This window comes from Python bivittatus, unplaced genomic scaffold (assembly GCF_059951505.1).
Source record: "Python bivittatus isolate LINGU-HERP-01145 unplaced genomic scaffold, Pbiv_v1 ctg000200_np1212, whole genome shotgun sequence".
NCBI lineage: Eukaryota > Metazoa > Chordata > Lepidosauria > Squamata > Pythonidae > Python > Python bivittatus.
In genome coordinates, this window is record NW_028277040.1 from 16,986,969 (window position 1) to 17,005,433 (window position 18,465).

The following is an 18,465-nucleotide window of genomic DNA, read 5'->3' on the forward strand; positions in this document are numbered from 1 at the left end:
TGCAAGCGTAATAAACTCTTTTCCGGTACAGTATTTATTTTTTCTGGATGTGTCTCAGGCACTTGATCTGAACGTTGCATCTGCTGTTAACTGTCGGCTTTTGGAATTTGGCTTCTAATAGCATTTCTTCTTGCGTCGAAAGAAGTCTTTATTTGGCTGAAATGCTAAGTGGCAAGTCTTCTTTCCTGGATTTCATGGCTGATCTCTGACTCAAAAAAGAATCCTTGAAACAATGGTAGCATTTTGGTGAGTTCTTTGATTTTCTCAACCTTCCTCAGGGAATTTTGAATTCATGACATCCATTTAATACTGCTATAGGACAAGTGCTTTAGGCCAACGAGCACATTTCTAATTCTGAGAGCATCCTGTGGATATTCTAAAAAATAATTGCTATGGGCTGGTGGAGGGACTATTCACAAAATGGCTGATAAAGCACCATTTTTAGCAGAAGGCAGACAAGTACAGTTGCTCACTATATACTGTATTCTGATGTCCCCCCTCCCTCCTTATACTCCTCCTCCCCAGTTTTATTTGTGTCTTCTCTGAGCACATTTCCAAACAACATTCTGGGCTACAACCAACCATCGTTTTTTTTTCGTAAAATGAGATCTGATGGCATTCTTGTAAAGGCAATACTGGAAATGGCTGCCAACTTGAAACATGCCGATTTCCCATTTTTTGAATAAAAAAGTATATTTAAAAGAAAAAATAAAAAAGGAGGTGGGGCAGGGAGTTTGGGGACACTGAGGGAGGTTTCTGCAAGTGGTATGAGCGGTGTTTATGTGTGTCACAATCTGCAAGCCCTGCAATATTTTGTAAATGCATCAACGTCATATGCACTAAAGGGGCAACTTTGATCCCAATGCCTTGTCCATCTTGCAGATGTTGACTCCCCCCCCCAAATGCCCATGTACCTGGGTTGACCACTCTAATGTAAAATTGCTGTTTGACTAGTCCAGAGATTTGGGGCAGTGTAATAGTGTTGTTACAAACAAAATAAAAATCCTGGTACTGAAAGAAGCAACACAGTTAAGCAAATGTTCAGGAAAAAATCCAACAGAAATATTACATATCAGAATCCAGAAATACTACAATTTAATTTATTATAAACTCTGGTTTACAATACAATCACGGAGTGAGACAAGAACTCTTGTCAGTTACAGTATAGTTCTGTATCTGATCTGCTTAAAAGGTCCAAGGGCCAAAGACAATAGTTTTTTTTCCTTGATTTGCAAACTTTGCAACTGATTTTAAAACAGAAATGCCATTCCCACACCAAACATCTATAAAGCTCCTCTTTGTAGCACACAGAAGTACAGACACCCAGGAACAGGAACATATTTCGCCCCAGACAAGCTGTTTCAGCTTTTGTACCTCCACATATATTTGACTCTCAACAGCCAATCATGGGCCCATCTCACAAATGAGTTCAGACTACCTACGCTCAGACTTACTTTTCAAATGCAAGCCCAATTAACCAAATATTTATTCTGAAGTTCTTCAAGCACTTGTTCCTCTCCTAGTATCTAAAAGTATCCCTACATACATAATCATTCATAAATATAGGAAAGTTCTCCTACACTATAGAACTTTTGTCCCAGATTGTACCATCAAGGGACTCAAAGACAGGCAGATGTAAGCCTAACAGATCTTCCAGACCCTGTCATAAACCAAGCCCTGGTTTCCTTGTTAGCACAAGGATTAGCAACCCTTTCTAGGGTATACAGAAACATCTTATAATTCACAAGTCAATTTCTGATTGTAAAAGTAAAGGGCAGGCAGATTTCTCTCCCTCCTCCTGCAAGGTAGCATTTTAAAAGATTCTCTACATTACTAGATCCTGCATCCCAAATAGACTATATGAGAAACTGATGGAACAAAAACATCTGTTTTATCAACAGATATTATAGCCATTTTATCTATCATATTCTGTTAGGATCAAATCATATTCTTGTTTTGCTTTCTACTCAGTGGCAATGTCTGTAAGCTTATCTGGGGATTTCATAACATTCCTAGCTTGGCTACCACTGCTTTCATCTGAGTATGGACATTTCAGATTATGGAAACCGATATGTCCCTCCTGATCGTTCCATACATAGAATAAATCTTACGCATACATGAAGTCAATAACCATTAGTATGTGGTCACCAATAACTGACCCCGACTTGATGGCACATCATCAAAAAATGTACAAGTGTGAAAAGTGGTGTCCTTAACTTACAACAATACTGCCACTAATCTTGTGCCAATATTGTTAAGTACCACACTCCATTTTTAAGCAGAGAAAGGTCGTTTTTTTCAAGTAACTAGCAAGAGAGTTACAAGCGAAAGTTGCATGAGCAAGTGAAATACAGATATTAATAAAGTGAAATAAGTTTCAAACTTTTGTAGGGCTTGATTTGGCATCAGAAAAGAATTATACTGCATGGGTCTGCATCAAGGACACCGCTCCCAATCCTGAACAAAAGTCTAATGAGAAAATTTCAAATAATTTCCCAACAGCTCACAAAAGTAACTATAACCAGAAGTAAATGTTCAGAAGGCACTTGAAATATACATTTATGTTTTATAATTCTGCTTCTTAAGACATAGGCTGGCATCAAAACACACTGAATACACATCTCAGATGCTAGTTTGAACATCCTGCTTTAAAAAATAGAACAAATCTGCTGTGGCACAAGCTGAAAAAGATGACTGGAAAATTCCACTCAGATATACCTTTTTCTAGGCTTGTTTTTTAAAACATGTATCTGCTTTGATGTGAAAAGCTTAAAGCTGTTCTTCTATACTTGCTTACCTGAAAGCAAGTTTTGCTGAAACCAACAAGATTCAGGTAGCCATGGAAAAATCCTTGCCAATATTATCTGTTGCCTCAAATGATCATAAGAGAAACCATGAGGGGTAATGTCTCTGTTTATTAATGTTCTTAGATTTATTGTTACAACCTGCAGAAGGAAACCTTTGCGCCTGGGATGGAAAACCGAACTGCTTCAAGCCTGCAACGCTGCAACCTTGTGCGTGTACTGCCAGCTGCTGAATTCAGTGTATGCCACTAGAGACCATGGCATTGCTCTCTGAACATTTACAATGGTGTTCCAAAAGGCCAGAGAGCCCATCAGTATCTCACCACCAACACGCATGGTTTTCTCTTTGCTGCCATGCACTGAAATCTTCATGCAATTGTTCATGATGATCTGAGTGCTCTTCAACATAGTCTAGAGGTTGGGATAATTCATATTCTATACGAAGAGGGTTGAATGTTAAGGGAATTGATCTTTCCTAGATCTTTAGCTTACCTGGTGAATCCTTGACAAAGCACATTAACCAGAATACTCTGGTAAAACAGAAGTTCAGTCTTTTTTCCTCGGAGACCAAGATAGTGCTTAGTCTTTCTATATTGAAGAGAAGACTATATCCACCCGCCATTTTGTTGCGGTTCTTTTTCAGCACAAGAAAAGATGATTCTCTAGAGCAAGATTGGGAAGGTGGAAAGAAAAAAGAAAAAAAACCTACTACCGATCAAGTATCATGTCCGTAATCAAAACATAACAGCCTTCCCAAGATGCAGTTAGGGCATCACACTGGCTGCTGGAGTTGATGTCTCTATTACTAAATGAACACTTTGGATGATTCAGAGCATGTTCCTTAATATTCATTGAAGATCCACGTGCCCAGGAATTTCAGTGCATTTCCTTTTCTTCTTGAGGAACGTGACCTGATCATGTCATTGCTGCAGATTCACTATGTTTTGAAGTCACTTTGTAAATCAGAGTTCATCCTGGTTTTCAGAAGAGGGAGGAAAAGAAAACATGACTGAGCTAGTAAAATACTGAGACATCATTGCATTCATAGTCACAGAAACTCAGATTTTTTTGTCCTACTTGCCACAGAAATACCAGCTGCATTACACCTCAGAGGAAAACCGTTCTTTTTATTAACTTTCTGTTACAACATATTAAGTATTTCCCAGTTGTTCAACATGGGTTCCCTTTGGATTCAACCTTATGACTCACTCTTTTTCCTCAACATATTGTTGTGTTATTTTACCAGTTGCAATGTGAAAGGCATAACATGATCTCCTAGGGACTGCAGAGGACTCCTGTATCAGATCTTTGTTTACTACTATCTGCTTGGTCAGCAGTCCCATTCAAAGCTTTCCTTCTCAACTGCAACAGATTTGCAAATATGTGAAATGATTTAGTTTCAACAATGAAATGTTGAAATCGAAAAATGAAATGAAATGAAACGGAAGGATGCCATAGGAAGTAATGTTGCTTTTTGTTCACAGGATGCATTTCCACAGGCTTGTACTACATAACATCTTTGCTCTTTGGCAGCTTCTCCAACCTGGAATCTTCTAGACATACTGAAAGTACAGATACCCCAAATTCCAGTCACAAAGGCCAACATATCTGGAGGGCATGAGGGTGGGGTAAGTAGAAGTAGTTGATTATCTAATAAGGTGGGACACCCAAATTTAATTGATTCAGGAAAGTTATTCAACCTTCAGGAGCAGGTTTTTCAAGCACATTAATATTCATGGACAGACTCATGAGAACTGGGTGTCCAGTGAAAACTGCATACTCCGTTCTGCACAAAGTCTTTCCACAAATGCTACTGATACCGTATCTGGCCTGCAAAAAATCAGAAGACTCTCTCTGTTATCATCTCGTGATTACCCTGATTTTTTGCAGCCCAAGTGTGGCAGCTGTAACAATTTCAAAGATACTGCTCGATACAAATGGACAAAATAATAACGTTAAAGCACCTTTATGAAAAAATACCTTGTAAAATATTGCCCACCTTTTTTCTGAAAGACTTTCTCTTTTTTTTGATGTCTTCTACTTTCTCCATCAGTAGTTCAGCTACTACTTTTGCATCGTGGCTGTCAATCTGCTCCCCCCAAATATCTTTCTTTAAGAACAGAGCAAGAAAGAATTATCACCTCTGCTCTAAATACATACACATCAAAGAAAAAAATGGAACTGCAAGTAAGTCCTCATTTAGTGACTGCCTCAGACAGTTACCATTTGCAGTTACAACAGTGATGAAAAAATAACTTTGCAACCAATAGCATCTTTCTCAGTCACATGTTCACCATTACAGTCAGTTAGTACCTGCTGACCTGTGCCTGACCCATTTTTTTTCTTTTCCCCCCTCACAGGGGACAGAAATTGCTTAAACAAGCTCTCTCTTCCTGAGCTGCCAGAGTGTCCCTAAAAAGTGCTAACTGCAAGTTAACAACCCCAGCTCCATGACCTTAATTAGTTGATTAGAACCCTCCCACAGCTGCAGCTGCTGCGGAAACTGACCAGACCTTAATCAATTTCACACTGAAGGCTTTTTGCCCCTTAAATCACTGGCAGCTTGCAGCCTTGAGTGCAATAGGCAAACAGCTGGTGCTAGAGAATTCCTTTCAATGTGTATTCCCCACTGTGTGCCTGCTTATGCTCTTGTAATCCCTTCCTCTCCAATGTATGTAAATACAAATATTCTCTTCTTGCTAATTATCCCAGCTCCAGGTGTGCATTCCAAAGGGTGGGGGAGTGGGGAAAAAGGGCTATAAGATTTGCCCTTTTACCCACTTTCCTCATGAATCAAGTTCCGGAAACCTTCCTCACCCTTTGGGCTCACCTGGCTGTTTGGGGTCCTATCCTTCTGATGCTGTAAAACAAAGGAAAGCTGAAGTAAAATTGTAAGCATAGTCACGGTTACATGATTTTTCACTTAGTGACTGCTTCACTTAACAACAGAGTTGCCAGTTCTAATTGTGGTCACTAAACAAGGGCTATCTGTACTAACATTAGGATGAAAGATACCGCATTCGTCTGAGCAGTTACTAAGATGTCATATCTAGCGATCAGATATATTTTTGCAACAGGAAGTCAATTCTATTCATTGTCTTGTTATTAAGTTTAATAGTAATGCTTGGTGTTGATTAAGTAGATAATGAATATATAGGATGGATACTGTTGTCTTTGGCAGAACAAAGAGACACATCAAAATAAGCGATAGTTTAATCCTGAGAGGCCAGGAGGAAGAAAGTCCCACCCCCACCTCTTCCTGGTTTACAGCATTTTAAAGGTGGGCTTATAATCAGTGAGTGGGGTTCTGCATATGAGCAGATAAATTTTATCAGATGCATTTCTAAGACAAGCATAGGAAAGCTCTTTCGGAACAGTTCTTCGGTAATATTAATCCACATATATATATTTTCTGAAAACAGCTTGAAAATGCCCATCCTATACCTGTACATTGGCAAATGATGATCTATCAAGGTAGACAACTGGGCATCCAGCACCACATGCCTACGCTGGCAGGTGGCATTTCTCCAGGGTTTCAGAAAAGAGTCACTTTGGCAAGGTGGTTAGGTGTTAACCCTACAAATAATCTGAGCTACTCCTTGCAACTGATGATATAGATGGCTTACCTTTGTTCCTTGATAAGGATAAAATTTAACAGTGGGATAGGCTCTGATGCCAGCAGATTGACACGTATGAGCATAGGCTTGGCAGTCAACTTTCCCAGCTTTCACTTTTCCTTTAACAGTCTTAAAAAAAAAGGAAAAAAGAGAAAGGGTTGTATGCTAAAGTCCGTTAGCTTAACAATTATTTTTATTACTGAGCAATTAGGTGAAAGGAGTTAACCTGTGTCTGTCATTCATTCATTCATTCATTCATTCATTCATTCATTCATTCATTCATTCATTCAAGCTTTTATAACACCCCAGTCTCATGACTCTGGGCAGTTAATGCTCCTCTCATCCCAAATAACTGATTTCCTAACTAATCAGTTCTCAAGGGCTTCAAAAGCAATGGATCTTGGTTCAGTCACTTTCAACTTTTCAGGTTGTTTCAAGGAAAGGATAGAATCCCATCCCACGCAAAGATATAGTACATTCCTTGTCTGAGGATTTGTCATATCAGGATTTGTTTGTTCTGAATGATAAAGTAGTTCTAGCATTACTAATAGGGACATAAATCAACTGAGCCCATCCTGGGAAAGCAACCTTTGAACTACCTATTATACAGTGAATTCCTGTGAGAAAGTCACACTCATGTGCTTGTGCAACTGAAACCGATTTTCAGTTCAGTTTCAGGCAGTCTCTGCCTCACCAGCTATCCTTCCACATCACTCATGTTCCATCATCATCATCATCATCATCATCATCATCATCATCATCATCTTTTTATCTCACTTTTTTATATAAATACTTTATATACTCACAGATATGCCTATCTGCAGATAAGCTGAGCCTTGAATTTTTAACCAAAATACCATGAAAAATACACCATTTCATGCCTAAGGAAGAACTCACCATCTCCTGCTTTCTAGGCTGGCACCTTAACCACTACACCAAACAAGCCAACAAAGTTGGCCATCATCTTTTCCAGATGCTAATGGGGGACTGTCTTCCAGAAGAAAGTTATGCTCAGAGAAGTATACTGTCAAAGCTTCTATTTCTGACATAGACTCCTTTTTATTGTTCAGCTTCAGCAGTTATTCCCAACTTTTGAGATTTGACAGACTGTATTTGAAATCCTTGGTGCTCTCTGAGCTTAGTTGTTTGCTTGCAGAGATTTCATTATCCAACTAGGTAACATCATCAGTGATGTTACTGATCATCACTGATGATGTTACCTAGTTGGGTAATGAAATGTCTGCAAGCAAATAACCAAGCTCAGAGAGCACCAAGGACTCCCCAGTTTAACCCTGACCTATATATACTCTCTTCTGTTGGAGACTGCATTTGAATCAATAAAATAATCTAGAGGTTAAAATGTTAGATATCCTGGTTGGGAGCTAATTTGGGGGGGACAACAAGCAAGTTCAATTATACAAATATTTTCTGATGCTGGAAAACCATAAGAATTACCTTTGCTATTATCTCAAACTCTGGAGCAAAATTTTGGCAAGGGCCACACCAAGGGGCGTAGAAGTCAATGACCCAATGTTCTTTCCCATTCAGAACTTTATCAGTGAAGCTTTGAGGTGTCAGATCCAGAGACACTTGAGGCAGATAACTAAAGAAAGAGAAGAATTGTAGGATTCCAGTGAAATCAACAATGGAGGTAACACTTTCATGTGAATGAGTTCAGAGCATCTCTCAGTGCCATGAACAACTCTGTATTTTTAAAAGCAAAGGGGTAGTCAAAATATTGATTTTGACTACCCCTTCATCATCATCAAAGCTGAAGAGGACCTATTGAAGTACTGATCATATATTTGCCTGAGTTTCAGAAAAAAGTAATGTTTTACTTTATTTGAGTAAAGAATTTCCTTTGATTAATTTTACTGGGATCTTAATAATAAAATCTTTATTTAAATGGTGAGTCAACTCCAAAAATTTGTTCACCAAAGGGAACGAGGGCAGGTCAGAATTTCTGGGCTGAGAAGATGTATTACGGAGTCCTTGGGGTTCTCTGAGCTTGGTTGTTTTCTTGCAAATGTTTTGTTACCTGGCTAGGTAACATCTTCGGCATTGAAGACGTTACCTAGTTGGGTAACGAAACATTTGCAAGAAAACAACCAAGCTCAGAGAACCCCAAGGACTCCACAGTTCAACCCTGAGCTACACATATTCTCTTCTAAAGATGTATTGTATATTTGCCTACAATATGATATGAAATGCATGACTAGCCATTGCTATAATCAGTGAGTTTTCATTAAAAAGAGGGGGGGAAAAATCACTAAAATGAAATGAGAACATAAAAAAAACCTTTGTTGGCTATGAAAAAATTCAGAATCTACAGGAAGGTAATACCTTTATGAGGTCAAACTTTATTAAACTGCATAAGCTTCCAAATTCCTAAGAATTTTTCATCAGGCAAACTGATTTTTTAAGCAAATAAAAAAGTTTGATCAAGTTGTGAACAAAGATAGATGTATGCAACTCACCCAAGCGCCCATCTTCGCAATGAATAGGCATCTCGATGCCAGCCATTGTAGCTACTGTTGAAAGATTAAAAAAAACCAAGTTACCCTTCTACTAAAAGAATCAGCTTTGAGAAGAGCTGCATAAAGGTATCCTTACCCTGAAATCTACTAATACATTTTTCCTTAAACAAATATTCTACAGACTCAATTTTTGCACGAGGTTTTCCTTAAGTTTTCTTTCACAGGAGATATTCTATGTGACAGGAAATCACAATTTAATGTTATGGATCCTGAAATGATAGGCATCCTTTTTTTTTTAAATGAGAATAATAAGAATGTAATACACATGCAACTGTGCTAAGTCAGACCCAGTGGTCAAACACAGTTTTAAGAGGCCTGCAAGCCATCACACTGATCAGTCATTTGGAAGGATACTGCGCCCTCATCTGGAGTTTCATACAGCAGTCATCCCTAATAGGTGCTATTAGGATCTATCTAACCCCAATTTATCTAAATACCTTTTAAAGTCCCTACCCTAGATTCTGTCACCACATCTCAAGGGCAGGAATTCCATAAATAAGTAGTTAAATAAACTGAATAATCAAAACAGTGCAGAGAGAGATTTATTCCAAAGTATAACAAAGTACTACACTAGGACACCTACATCGCTGTGCTAATTTAGTTAAGATGATGGTCAGTCCATAATATGAACAAAGACATTTGAATATAAATCATGTAACAGACTTGCTTTTTGGTAAATATTTAAAAAGAGAGTAATCAAAGTGTTAACAACTCTATTGTACAAATACTGAACAATGGGACCTCGGAAACAAAAAAAAATTATTTTGGAGTAAGTAACGGTGCACATGTAGCACCTATATGCAACTCTTCAAAGGAGCTGTTCACTTCCCCTGGACTGTGTGGTTGTCTTCTACAGCTGCTGTGCAATCCTGGGAAGAGATACAATGATGTAAGGAGTTGCAAGCAGAGGCTATATTGGCACTTCCAGCCATGCCAAATTACTAATCTGCCTTCAGATATCAGGTACTACACAATTTTAGCGAATAGGGTTTCGTCCAAATCACTGAACATTATATTAGGCTACCATTATTTTCCCCATCTGGATAAATATTTGCTTAGTAGATCTTCAAAACACATCACACACACAAGCATTTTTAACTAAAACATCTTTGCATGAGTTTAGATTAGAGTATGAACAATTGCATTACTCACTAGTACTGATAAGATGAAGCTGATTTTTGCGGGAAGAGCCTTATTTCAGGATAGCCTTGAATACTTTCTTGATGGCAAAGAGAAAAATATTTTTGGCAGTCCACACTACCGACTACAATCAGTCCATTCAGCAACTAAAACAAAGGAATGGATTATTCAAGTTCAGTTGTAAAAATTGCTCCAATAAACCATCCAAACATAACTGCAATAAAAATCTACAGATTTTTTTTTAAAGAAAATCTTATTCAACAGCCTGACATCTGAAGGGTTTGCTCACAGTCTCTCCCCATGGCTTGAGTTAGCAGGAAATTGTATTGGCATGAAACCCGGCAGTCTCCTTTGCCACTCCTTATCTTCCCTCTATAACCGTTTCAACTCATCCAACTTCCCCCCAATGAAACATTGAAAGCTTACCAGATTTTACACAGTTTGAGGCTGTCCTTCGACAGTGTCAGAACAAGGGGAAAGATACTACTTTAACACCAGTACAGCTAAGGGCAACTTAAGACTATCTCACTCATAGGCAGGGTACGAGATGAAGGCAACTTCTCGAGGACATGGCAAAAAGGGAGGCTGCCATGTCATATTAGTGCCCTGGTTAGATGCAAGTTAGGAAAGGCCCTAGACTCTCATATTTTTGCATGAATTTCAGTGAAGATACTATACTGGGTATACAAGGAAAGAATGCACATGTCTCTCTGTTTTTTCCAAAACAAAAAGACTTTGAGCTACACAAACCTATGTCCTAGCAGTGAATTGGGGTTTGTGTATGTGTATAGTGGATATGGGAATGACAGTAAACCAAGCCTTTAAGATCTCATTATGAAAATGGTGGTAATCAGATGAAATGGTATGTTTGGCTCATAGCTGATGCTCATCCAGTTAAGCCTCTCCAAAGAGTTTCTAGTCCCAAACTGCTTGAACGAAAGTTAAGGGAAAAGCAATTTGGAGATGTTTCCTTGAAGCACCTTCCTGTTCCCAAAGACAACATTTTGCAATTGTAGTCAAGGAGACCCAAGAAGTTGTCATTTCTCCCATGCTTGCCTAAGTTAATGCTCTTTTTGTTTCTTTTCTCCTACATTCTATGCCATGAATAGCAATGCACCATTAGAAATAACTGAGGAATTTAAACAGCCAACAGCCATAAATCAGATATGGAATCTCAATAATTTCAAAAGAAAAGCATAACCTTATCTTATATCTACTTCCAATGCATTTTAAAATCTGTTGCACTAACTATTCCAATTAATTCAAACTATATACTAGGGATGCTATGGAATATCATCATTTTCAGCCTATAAAAATGCAATTCACAGGGGCAAGTAACCTGGACCCTGTTTATGCCCAATGCTAATATATATTACACACCCTTTTCTGCCTACTTCTTACAACAGAAAGGGAAGAAAATATTGAATGGACTAAGAGCCAGGAGTTGTCATGGTGAGCTCATACTCAGATGAGGAGACCAACAAGGAGCAGCCAGTTCCAAAGTTGCCGGATGAACTAAATAAATGTCCGAGGAGCTGCAGGCAGAGGAGGTGGGGCTGCCCGGTAACCAGCAGGCACAGCTGCTGCCAGTGTCCGAAGATGAGGAGTCTGAGCTGCCACCCCCTCCCAGTGCAAAGGCTCAACGTGCAGAAAGGAGAGCAGAGAAAGGAGCCCCGCCCTTCCAAATAAGCAACACTGGGATTGCTTTTATTTAAGAAGAACAATGTGCTCAAGCCTCTCTGTTGGCAACAATCATTCGTTTACCCAGACTCCATGTGCCTTGACTCCTGACTTGAAAGCTTGTGACTCTGACTCTGGGCCTGGACTGACTGATGAATCTTCTACCACACTTGGATCTTTGGACTTTGCTTGACCACTCTTGTGCCTGCTGTTTTGGACTGGAATTCTCTTAAGGCAAGCTTACTGGACTTTGGGGAACTTGTTTCTCTGCTGTGTGTGCGTGTGCGATCACACTCACATTTCCTTTGCCGCTTATTTACTTCACAAACTTATCAGTAAAATTTGCAACCATCTCTCTGTGTGTCTGTGTGTGCTTGGCCTGGGACAAGGCAGGAGTTCTTTTACCAGACAAAGTATGTAAAAAATTATCATAAACAAAATATATTAAAATTAAACATAAACGTTATGGGACATCAAGGGAGTTTCTACGAATGGCTTTTTGGAAAGAAGTATGTTGTATACATCCTAAGACAGCTAAAAATGAGCAATATTTGCTTTTACCCTTGCCATCTTCTTCCATTCCGGCATTAAAGCTTGGCAAGGGCCACACCACGGAGCATAAAAATCAACCACCCAGATTTCGTTATTCTTCCTTTTTTTCACTAGCTCACTGAAAGTCTCCGGTGTTAGAGATATCACTGATGGATTCATAAGATCCTGAAACAAAGAATGGAGAAGTTTTAATGAAATTCCTTTTCAAATGTATCAACTCCTCTGTCAATAAAAAAGATAAATTCCAATGTCCAGCTGAAATCATGCACAATGTATTTAGGCTACTGTGTAAATATGGTAGCATCACCTTGATTTCACTATAGCAGCTTCAAAGTATGTCAAGTATGTATCCCTAAATTGCCTGTTGGATTGCCAGCTGGACAGGAATCGCAGTTCTACATATCTGGAAGCACCATGGGGGAAGATTTCTGTATAGCAGTTACTCAAAAAATGAACCAAATACCACAAATTAGAGAAATATGAATGCAACACATTATCTCATCTATTCAAATATTTCAGAGAATATGCACCTTACCTGGTACAAACAAATTCAGAAATAGCTAAATCCTCATTAAATAAATTGCAATTCCCTTTTTTTGTTAGAAACTATTGATGTTCCCAGCTGACAGGAACAATGAGAATTGTACTCCAAACCTTAAAGTTCCCAGCCCATGCCCACTTCCTGCCTCATTCCTGGAATTAGCCAGTCCTTCCTCAACCACAGAAATTATCTCTATGAAGAAGAGTTTAAAGGAGAAAGAAGCACCCAGGCAGGTGGACATTCTTTATGGGATCAATTCCATCAGGAGATGGTTCTCCAATTGCAGGGAGACCATCCATCAGAGATTCTCCAATGTGTCCTTGAGAGCACAAGGCTACTGTTGCTTGCCATGATGGCCTAGAAAGAAACTGAAAGTGTGGAACCCTCACCAACCATACCAGCCAGTGCTAGGCAACATTGTCTTTGGGGATAGGTAGTGCCTCTCATGACTATATCAAGGTTTTGGAATTGGAAAAATTGGTGTTACACAGTTTACATTTCTTCCATTGTAATTGTTTGTTATCTTACCATTATTTATATTTTATTTTTATAGTTTTAAATTCAGTAAGTTATTTACTAAATGTAATACTCTAAAAGATGAGAATGTACCATACCAAAATATGCAGCATTTTTTTAATATGAAAGTTTCATTAAATACATTTATGAACAAAATAAAATGCCATCTTTTCATACATATCTGGCATAATTACAGGCCAAAGAGTCTAACACACACTTGAATAGTTTCTGGTTTGTATGCTTCAGGTTTTGTATGATTTTAACTAGACCATGGATGTTCTAGTTATTTTTGTATTCTTGTAAAGCTGCTGAGAATCCTGTGGGATTGCAATGGGGTATACATGTAATAAATAAATAAATTACCTCAATAAACTCCAAGATCTGTTCAGCTGAGTGATGTCCTTCATACTCATGTGTGTGAGACTGATTGAATACCACAGTGGTTGGATAAGCTCTAATGTTGTGCTATAAAAGATCAAGAAGTAAACGAACTTGAGAAATAGCAGGAGCTGTGTCCCTTTCATTCAGTGCTCTGGCAGTCCCTTTCCTCTGAAAACGAAACCAAAATACCCATACCCTATATCACTGCAATCATTTATAGGAGGAAGAGGAGGAGGAGTGGGGGGGGGCAAAACACCACAGTGCCAGATGGGATAGATATTAGTCAAGTTTAAAAAAAGCTTAATAGTGAAATCCTATATATTTAAGTCCCAACAGGACTCATCCCAGCAAACATGGATAAGACTGCAGTTTCAAAGCTGCGCAGAATAGTTGGTCCTGCAGTTCAGAGAACATGATCTGACAAGTGCTTTGAACTTTTTAAAATTTTTATTTTAAAGAGGTAGAATTTAAATTAAGGAAATAAATATTTTTCCTGATTATTAAGACTCAAACTGTACTAGGTTTGTAACAAATAAACAATAGATTCGTGCACAGAAATCTGTTGTCTGAATATTCAGCTCTTTACATGCTTTTTTATAAAGTTCTAATTCTTTATTCTGCCTACTTTCTATGCACTTTATAATTCTTTATTTTCAAGACTTCAGGTTCATAAAGTTTAAAAACTGTAAGATCCTCAAAGAATTCAGTGTGTGTGCGCGCATTCCCATGTGTGCTCCCGTGTGTGTGTATGTACAGAAGACTGGCTTTCATATAAATAGAGGCTTCTGATTATAAAAAACAAGATGTGATTTCCCCCTTCCCCCACAAGAGTTAACAAGTGTAGGTGTATGCTGGCAAGGTAATTTTATTTGCAACTTACCAAATTGCAAATCCCTTCATGAACTGTACAATCCAATGTCCCAAACTTCAGTTGGCCATACAAATGCTTTGATGCTTTCCTCAGTTCTGGCAATAAAGCCCGGCAAGGAGGACACCACTATGTATCAAAGAGAGAATGAAAAAACCCAACATCTCCCCATCACCGAGAGCACCACAATTTTGGGTTCTTTTTGACCAACTGTTGTTGGTAATTGCCTAATCATACACCCTTTTCTTAGAGTTTAACAGGGAGGAAGGTACAAGCCTCTCTGGGCTCTGTTCTTTAAGGGTGAATTTACCAAGTGCTTCTATTGCTCAACATGTGCTCCTGCATTAACTACATGGAAGTACTATATTTTCAGAAGTGGCTTGCCATTGCCTTCTCCCCAAGGCTGAGAGTGAGTAAGTGGCCCAAGGTCACCCACCTGGCTTTGTGTCTAAGGCAGGACTAGGACTCCAGTTTCTAGCTTGGTTACTTAACCACTACACCAATGTGGCTCTATGATAAGATACTTACAGGTGCAAAAAAATCAACAAGCCATGGTTCTTTCTCCTTGCCAGGAAAATTCTGAGGTCCAAGTGTGATGACATGGGAAGTCACACTTTCCTTGGCAAAGGCCACTAAATCATACAAAATATTCTTCCCTTTAAAAGGAAACAAAAATAGAGATGTGGTGTGGACAGGTGGACAGCCACCTACTGTCTGCTCAGCAAAACAGGATCAAATCAAATCTTTATTACAGTCATAGACCAACATACAGCAAAACAGGATAGGAAAGTGAAAGAGACAGGTTATTGTGGTTGTAAGTCGAGGATTATCTGTATTATCAGAATGGACAGACGAAAACTGTTGGCCCTTTTTCAACTGTTTTGTAGATGTGTGGGGGTATGTCATCTGCTAGTAAAGAATAAACCTTAGGTTTGGAGATGAGGCTAAGGGGTGCAAGGTATGCCTTAAACCACCATTAGTTGTCATCAGCACAACCCTTCCTCAAAAGGAAAAAAATAGTCTTAATATTACATCCTCACCAACCTGATGGAGGACTTCAATGGGCATTGCAAAAGGGAAGCTGGGAGGCCCATACATGGCCAACAGAGAATCTAACCCTTTCCTAAAGAAAGGACATTCAGATACCACAACATAATAAATCAGAAGTAGGCTATCTACTCATTTTGTACTTTGATTCCAACTGGCTCCAACCAGAATGGTCAATGGCAAGGAATTGTGAAGCTGCAGTTGAACATAACTATAAAATATTAAATTGCCTACCCCAGTTATAAGTGCCGTAAATCCTCTATAAAAATTGCTTACCGTGGTGGATTTCATAGTTATCCATTCCCCGTCCTTTAAAGACTACTACCCGTGGTTCATAAACATACAGACTGTTACAAATATTAACTGCAGCAAGACAGTCAAACTTGCCAACCTGCAAAAGGAATAGCTATCAGTTATAAGTCTAATGCAAACTTCCCACAAAACAAACATTCTACTTTCACTCTCATTTTTTAAACTCGTTTCCTTTTCTTCCTTGTCCATTTTCTCAAGATCTTTGTTGACACTACTAAGAAATGGCCTGTCCTTCCTTGCTAATAGTAAGGAGAGCACTGGTCAGTTTTGACATATTTTAACCCAGTGTTGTCCAAACTTGGCCACTTTAAGATGAGTGGACTTCAATTCCCAGAATTCCCCAGCCAGTCATGGCCAACAGAGAATCTAACCCTTTCCTAAAGAAAGGACATTCAGATACCACAACATAATAAATCAGAAGTAGGCTATCTACTCATTTTGTACTTTGATTCCAACTGGCTCCAACCAGAATGGTCAATGGCAATCAAAGCCTAGTTTTATCCCAAGCATGCTCACACTATTCTATGCAAGTTAGAATCTAACCTTGAGACTACCTTGCAATCTGTTGTGCATGCTTGCCAACTTGGAGGTAAATGCAAGGTACTGACAAACTCAGGATTTCCCACTATAGGAGAAAAGATATATCAGCACCTTAATGTCTCAACAGGCTGAACAAGGAAAGCATAGCTTGTAGCAGCAGACATTGGTCTTAAAGCTTTGGGAGCTACAGCAAAAAGAAACACCCAGGGCCTTCTAACACTAATGGGTGTGTGCTTCCAAATTCATCCCAACTGGAAAAGAGAAATCCTCAATGAAGGAGCAAGTAACTGCTGGATGTCAGTCTGGGAAAAATGTTTAACTTAGTCTTCCCAATTCAAGGACATATCTTTGAGACAAATGCATGGGTGCCCAGATGAAGGTGGGAAGAAGACTGCAAACAAGGGACTAGAACAAAGTAGCAGGAAGCTTCAAAATGACCAGGCTTTGAAGAATTCATGGAAGAAAAAGGCATCACATAAAACAATGTTGTCTTTTTAAATCAAGGATTATCGAGTTTCACACACTTACTTGAATATTTTCAGCTTTAAGGAGAATGCTTAGCTTCTTAAGATCATGGGTGTTTGACTTGCTACTTTCGCCAAACTGAAAGAATATTAACCATCGATGGTGGGCCACATGATCCTTGCAAAAGGGAAAAGGCAAGGAAAAACAACTCAGGCTTTTTGAAGAGAAATAATATTAAACAGAAGAGGAAAAGAGATCAAATAGATTAGCTGATTCTTCCCAGATGTATAAGATTTCTCAGGTTATCTGTAGAGCATGTATTATTTATTGTATGCACATTTTCATAATAACTATAAATATGTATTTCTTCTTAACTCGTGATGCAATTCTATGAGTTTACTTTGAAATGTACTGTTCTATGGAACCAGATGCCTTTGGGAACACCTTCCTCTAGTGTGCACAGAAATTTATTATAACATAAGGCCCCAAAGCAGGCAGCAAACATATGCATGGGTGAACGTGCTTGTGCATATATTGTATCAAATATATAGCCACAACAAATTAAATAAATCCAGGCAAAACATTTATATCATTTGAATTTTCATTCAAAATGGCAGAGTTTGAGCTTCCCAATCAAGACAGATTCTTTTATTTTTCCCCCTGCTTATATCCTGGTTTAAGGAAACAAGCCCAGGGCCATTGCTGAACCTCTACAGAAGGCCTGCATCATTTGCAGATGGGAATGGGCCTTCCTGACGACAGCAATGGTGAGGCATTGGAGGTCTTTTGGGGGGCAGGGGCAGATCCTTCCTGGTGGCAGCGACATTTGGGGGCGGTGAATTTACTGAGTTTTTTAAAAATGCCAGTAAGCCACACAAGGCCACATGCTGTGCAGGTCAGTTCTACAGATTAAAAGGAAACATGGCCCAGATGTAAGACAAGAGGACTGGTATGGCATATAAAGGAAAATGAAGATTTAGGGGAAAAAAGAATAAATATGTTGCAATGAAGAGATCATTTGAGAATTAAAGTCTTTACCTTTAAAGTAGTTGCCGAGATTGTAACGAAGTCTGGAAGGTGCTGCATGACTTCCAAATATATTTCTCTTGTATCCAAGGAGTTCACATACTGAAAGGGATGGAAATCATCACAGAAATGTTATTCAGTTGTATAGTAGATATTTTATTTACAGTAATTTAATTGTTCACAATAACGTTTCAGTAATTTCTCATGCATTTCAGAAACAATTTCTGCACTCTTTTGAATGGACAAGATGAAGAAAGAAATAGGTAAGAATGGAGGAAGATGTTTTATTTCCTTGTGTAGCTTATGCATACTGCTACTTCTGATACCTTCCCATTCCTTAAAACATTTCAGTCTCCCTGAAATAATCCTGAGTTAGAGAGAACTGTAGAAAAGAGATAACCTTTGTCAGTGGGGCAAAAAAGTATTTAGTCAGCCACCA

At 38.7% G+C, this 18,465-nt stretch overlaps 1 protein-coding gene across 1 annotated transcript in view; it reads right to left on the minus strand.

Annotated features, from left to right (window-relative positions):
• Positions 1-1,088: 1,088 nt before the first annotated feature.
• The window catches only part of DNAJC10 (DnaJ heat shock protein family (Hsp40) member C10), a 32,246-nt gene continuing 14,869 nt past the window's right edge, over positions 1,089-18,465 (minus strand). The window contains exons 11-23 of the mRNA XM_007422771.3: positions 18,039-18,128; positions 17,064-17,177; positions 15,960-16,074; positions 15,165-15,292; positions 14,649-14,765; positions 13,751-13,852; positions 12,340-12,495; positions 10,111-10,244; positions 8,899-8,952; positions 7,877-8,024; positions 6,431-6,550; positions 4,804-4,914; positions 1,089-3,778 (exon numbers count right to left, since the gene is read on the minus strand). Of these exons, the coding sequence (XP_007422833.1) occupies positions 3,767-3,778; positions 4,804-4,914; positions 6,431-6,550; positions 7,877-8,024; positions 8,899-8,952; positions 10,111-10,244; positions 12,340-12,495; positions 13,751-13,852; positions 14,649-14,765; positions 15,165-15,292; positions 15,960-16,074; positions 17,064-17,177; positions 18,039-18,128 (1,401 nt within the window). The 3' untranslated portion in view covers positions 1,089-3,766. The remainder of the gene's footprint in view (positions 3,779-4,803; positions 4,915-6,430; positions 6,551-7,876; positions 8,025-8,898; positions 8,953-10,110; positions 10,245-12,339; positions 12,496-13,750; positions 13,853-14,648; positions 14,766-15,164; positions 15,293-15,959; positions 16,075-17,063; positions 17,178-18,038; positions 18,129-18,465) is intronic.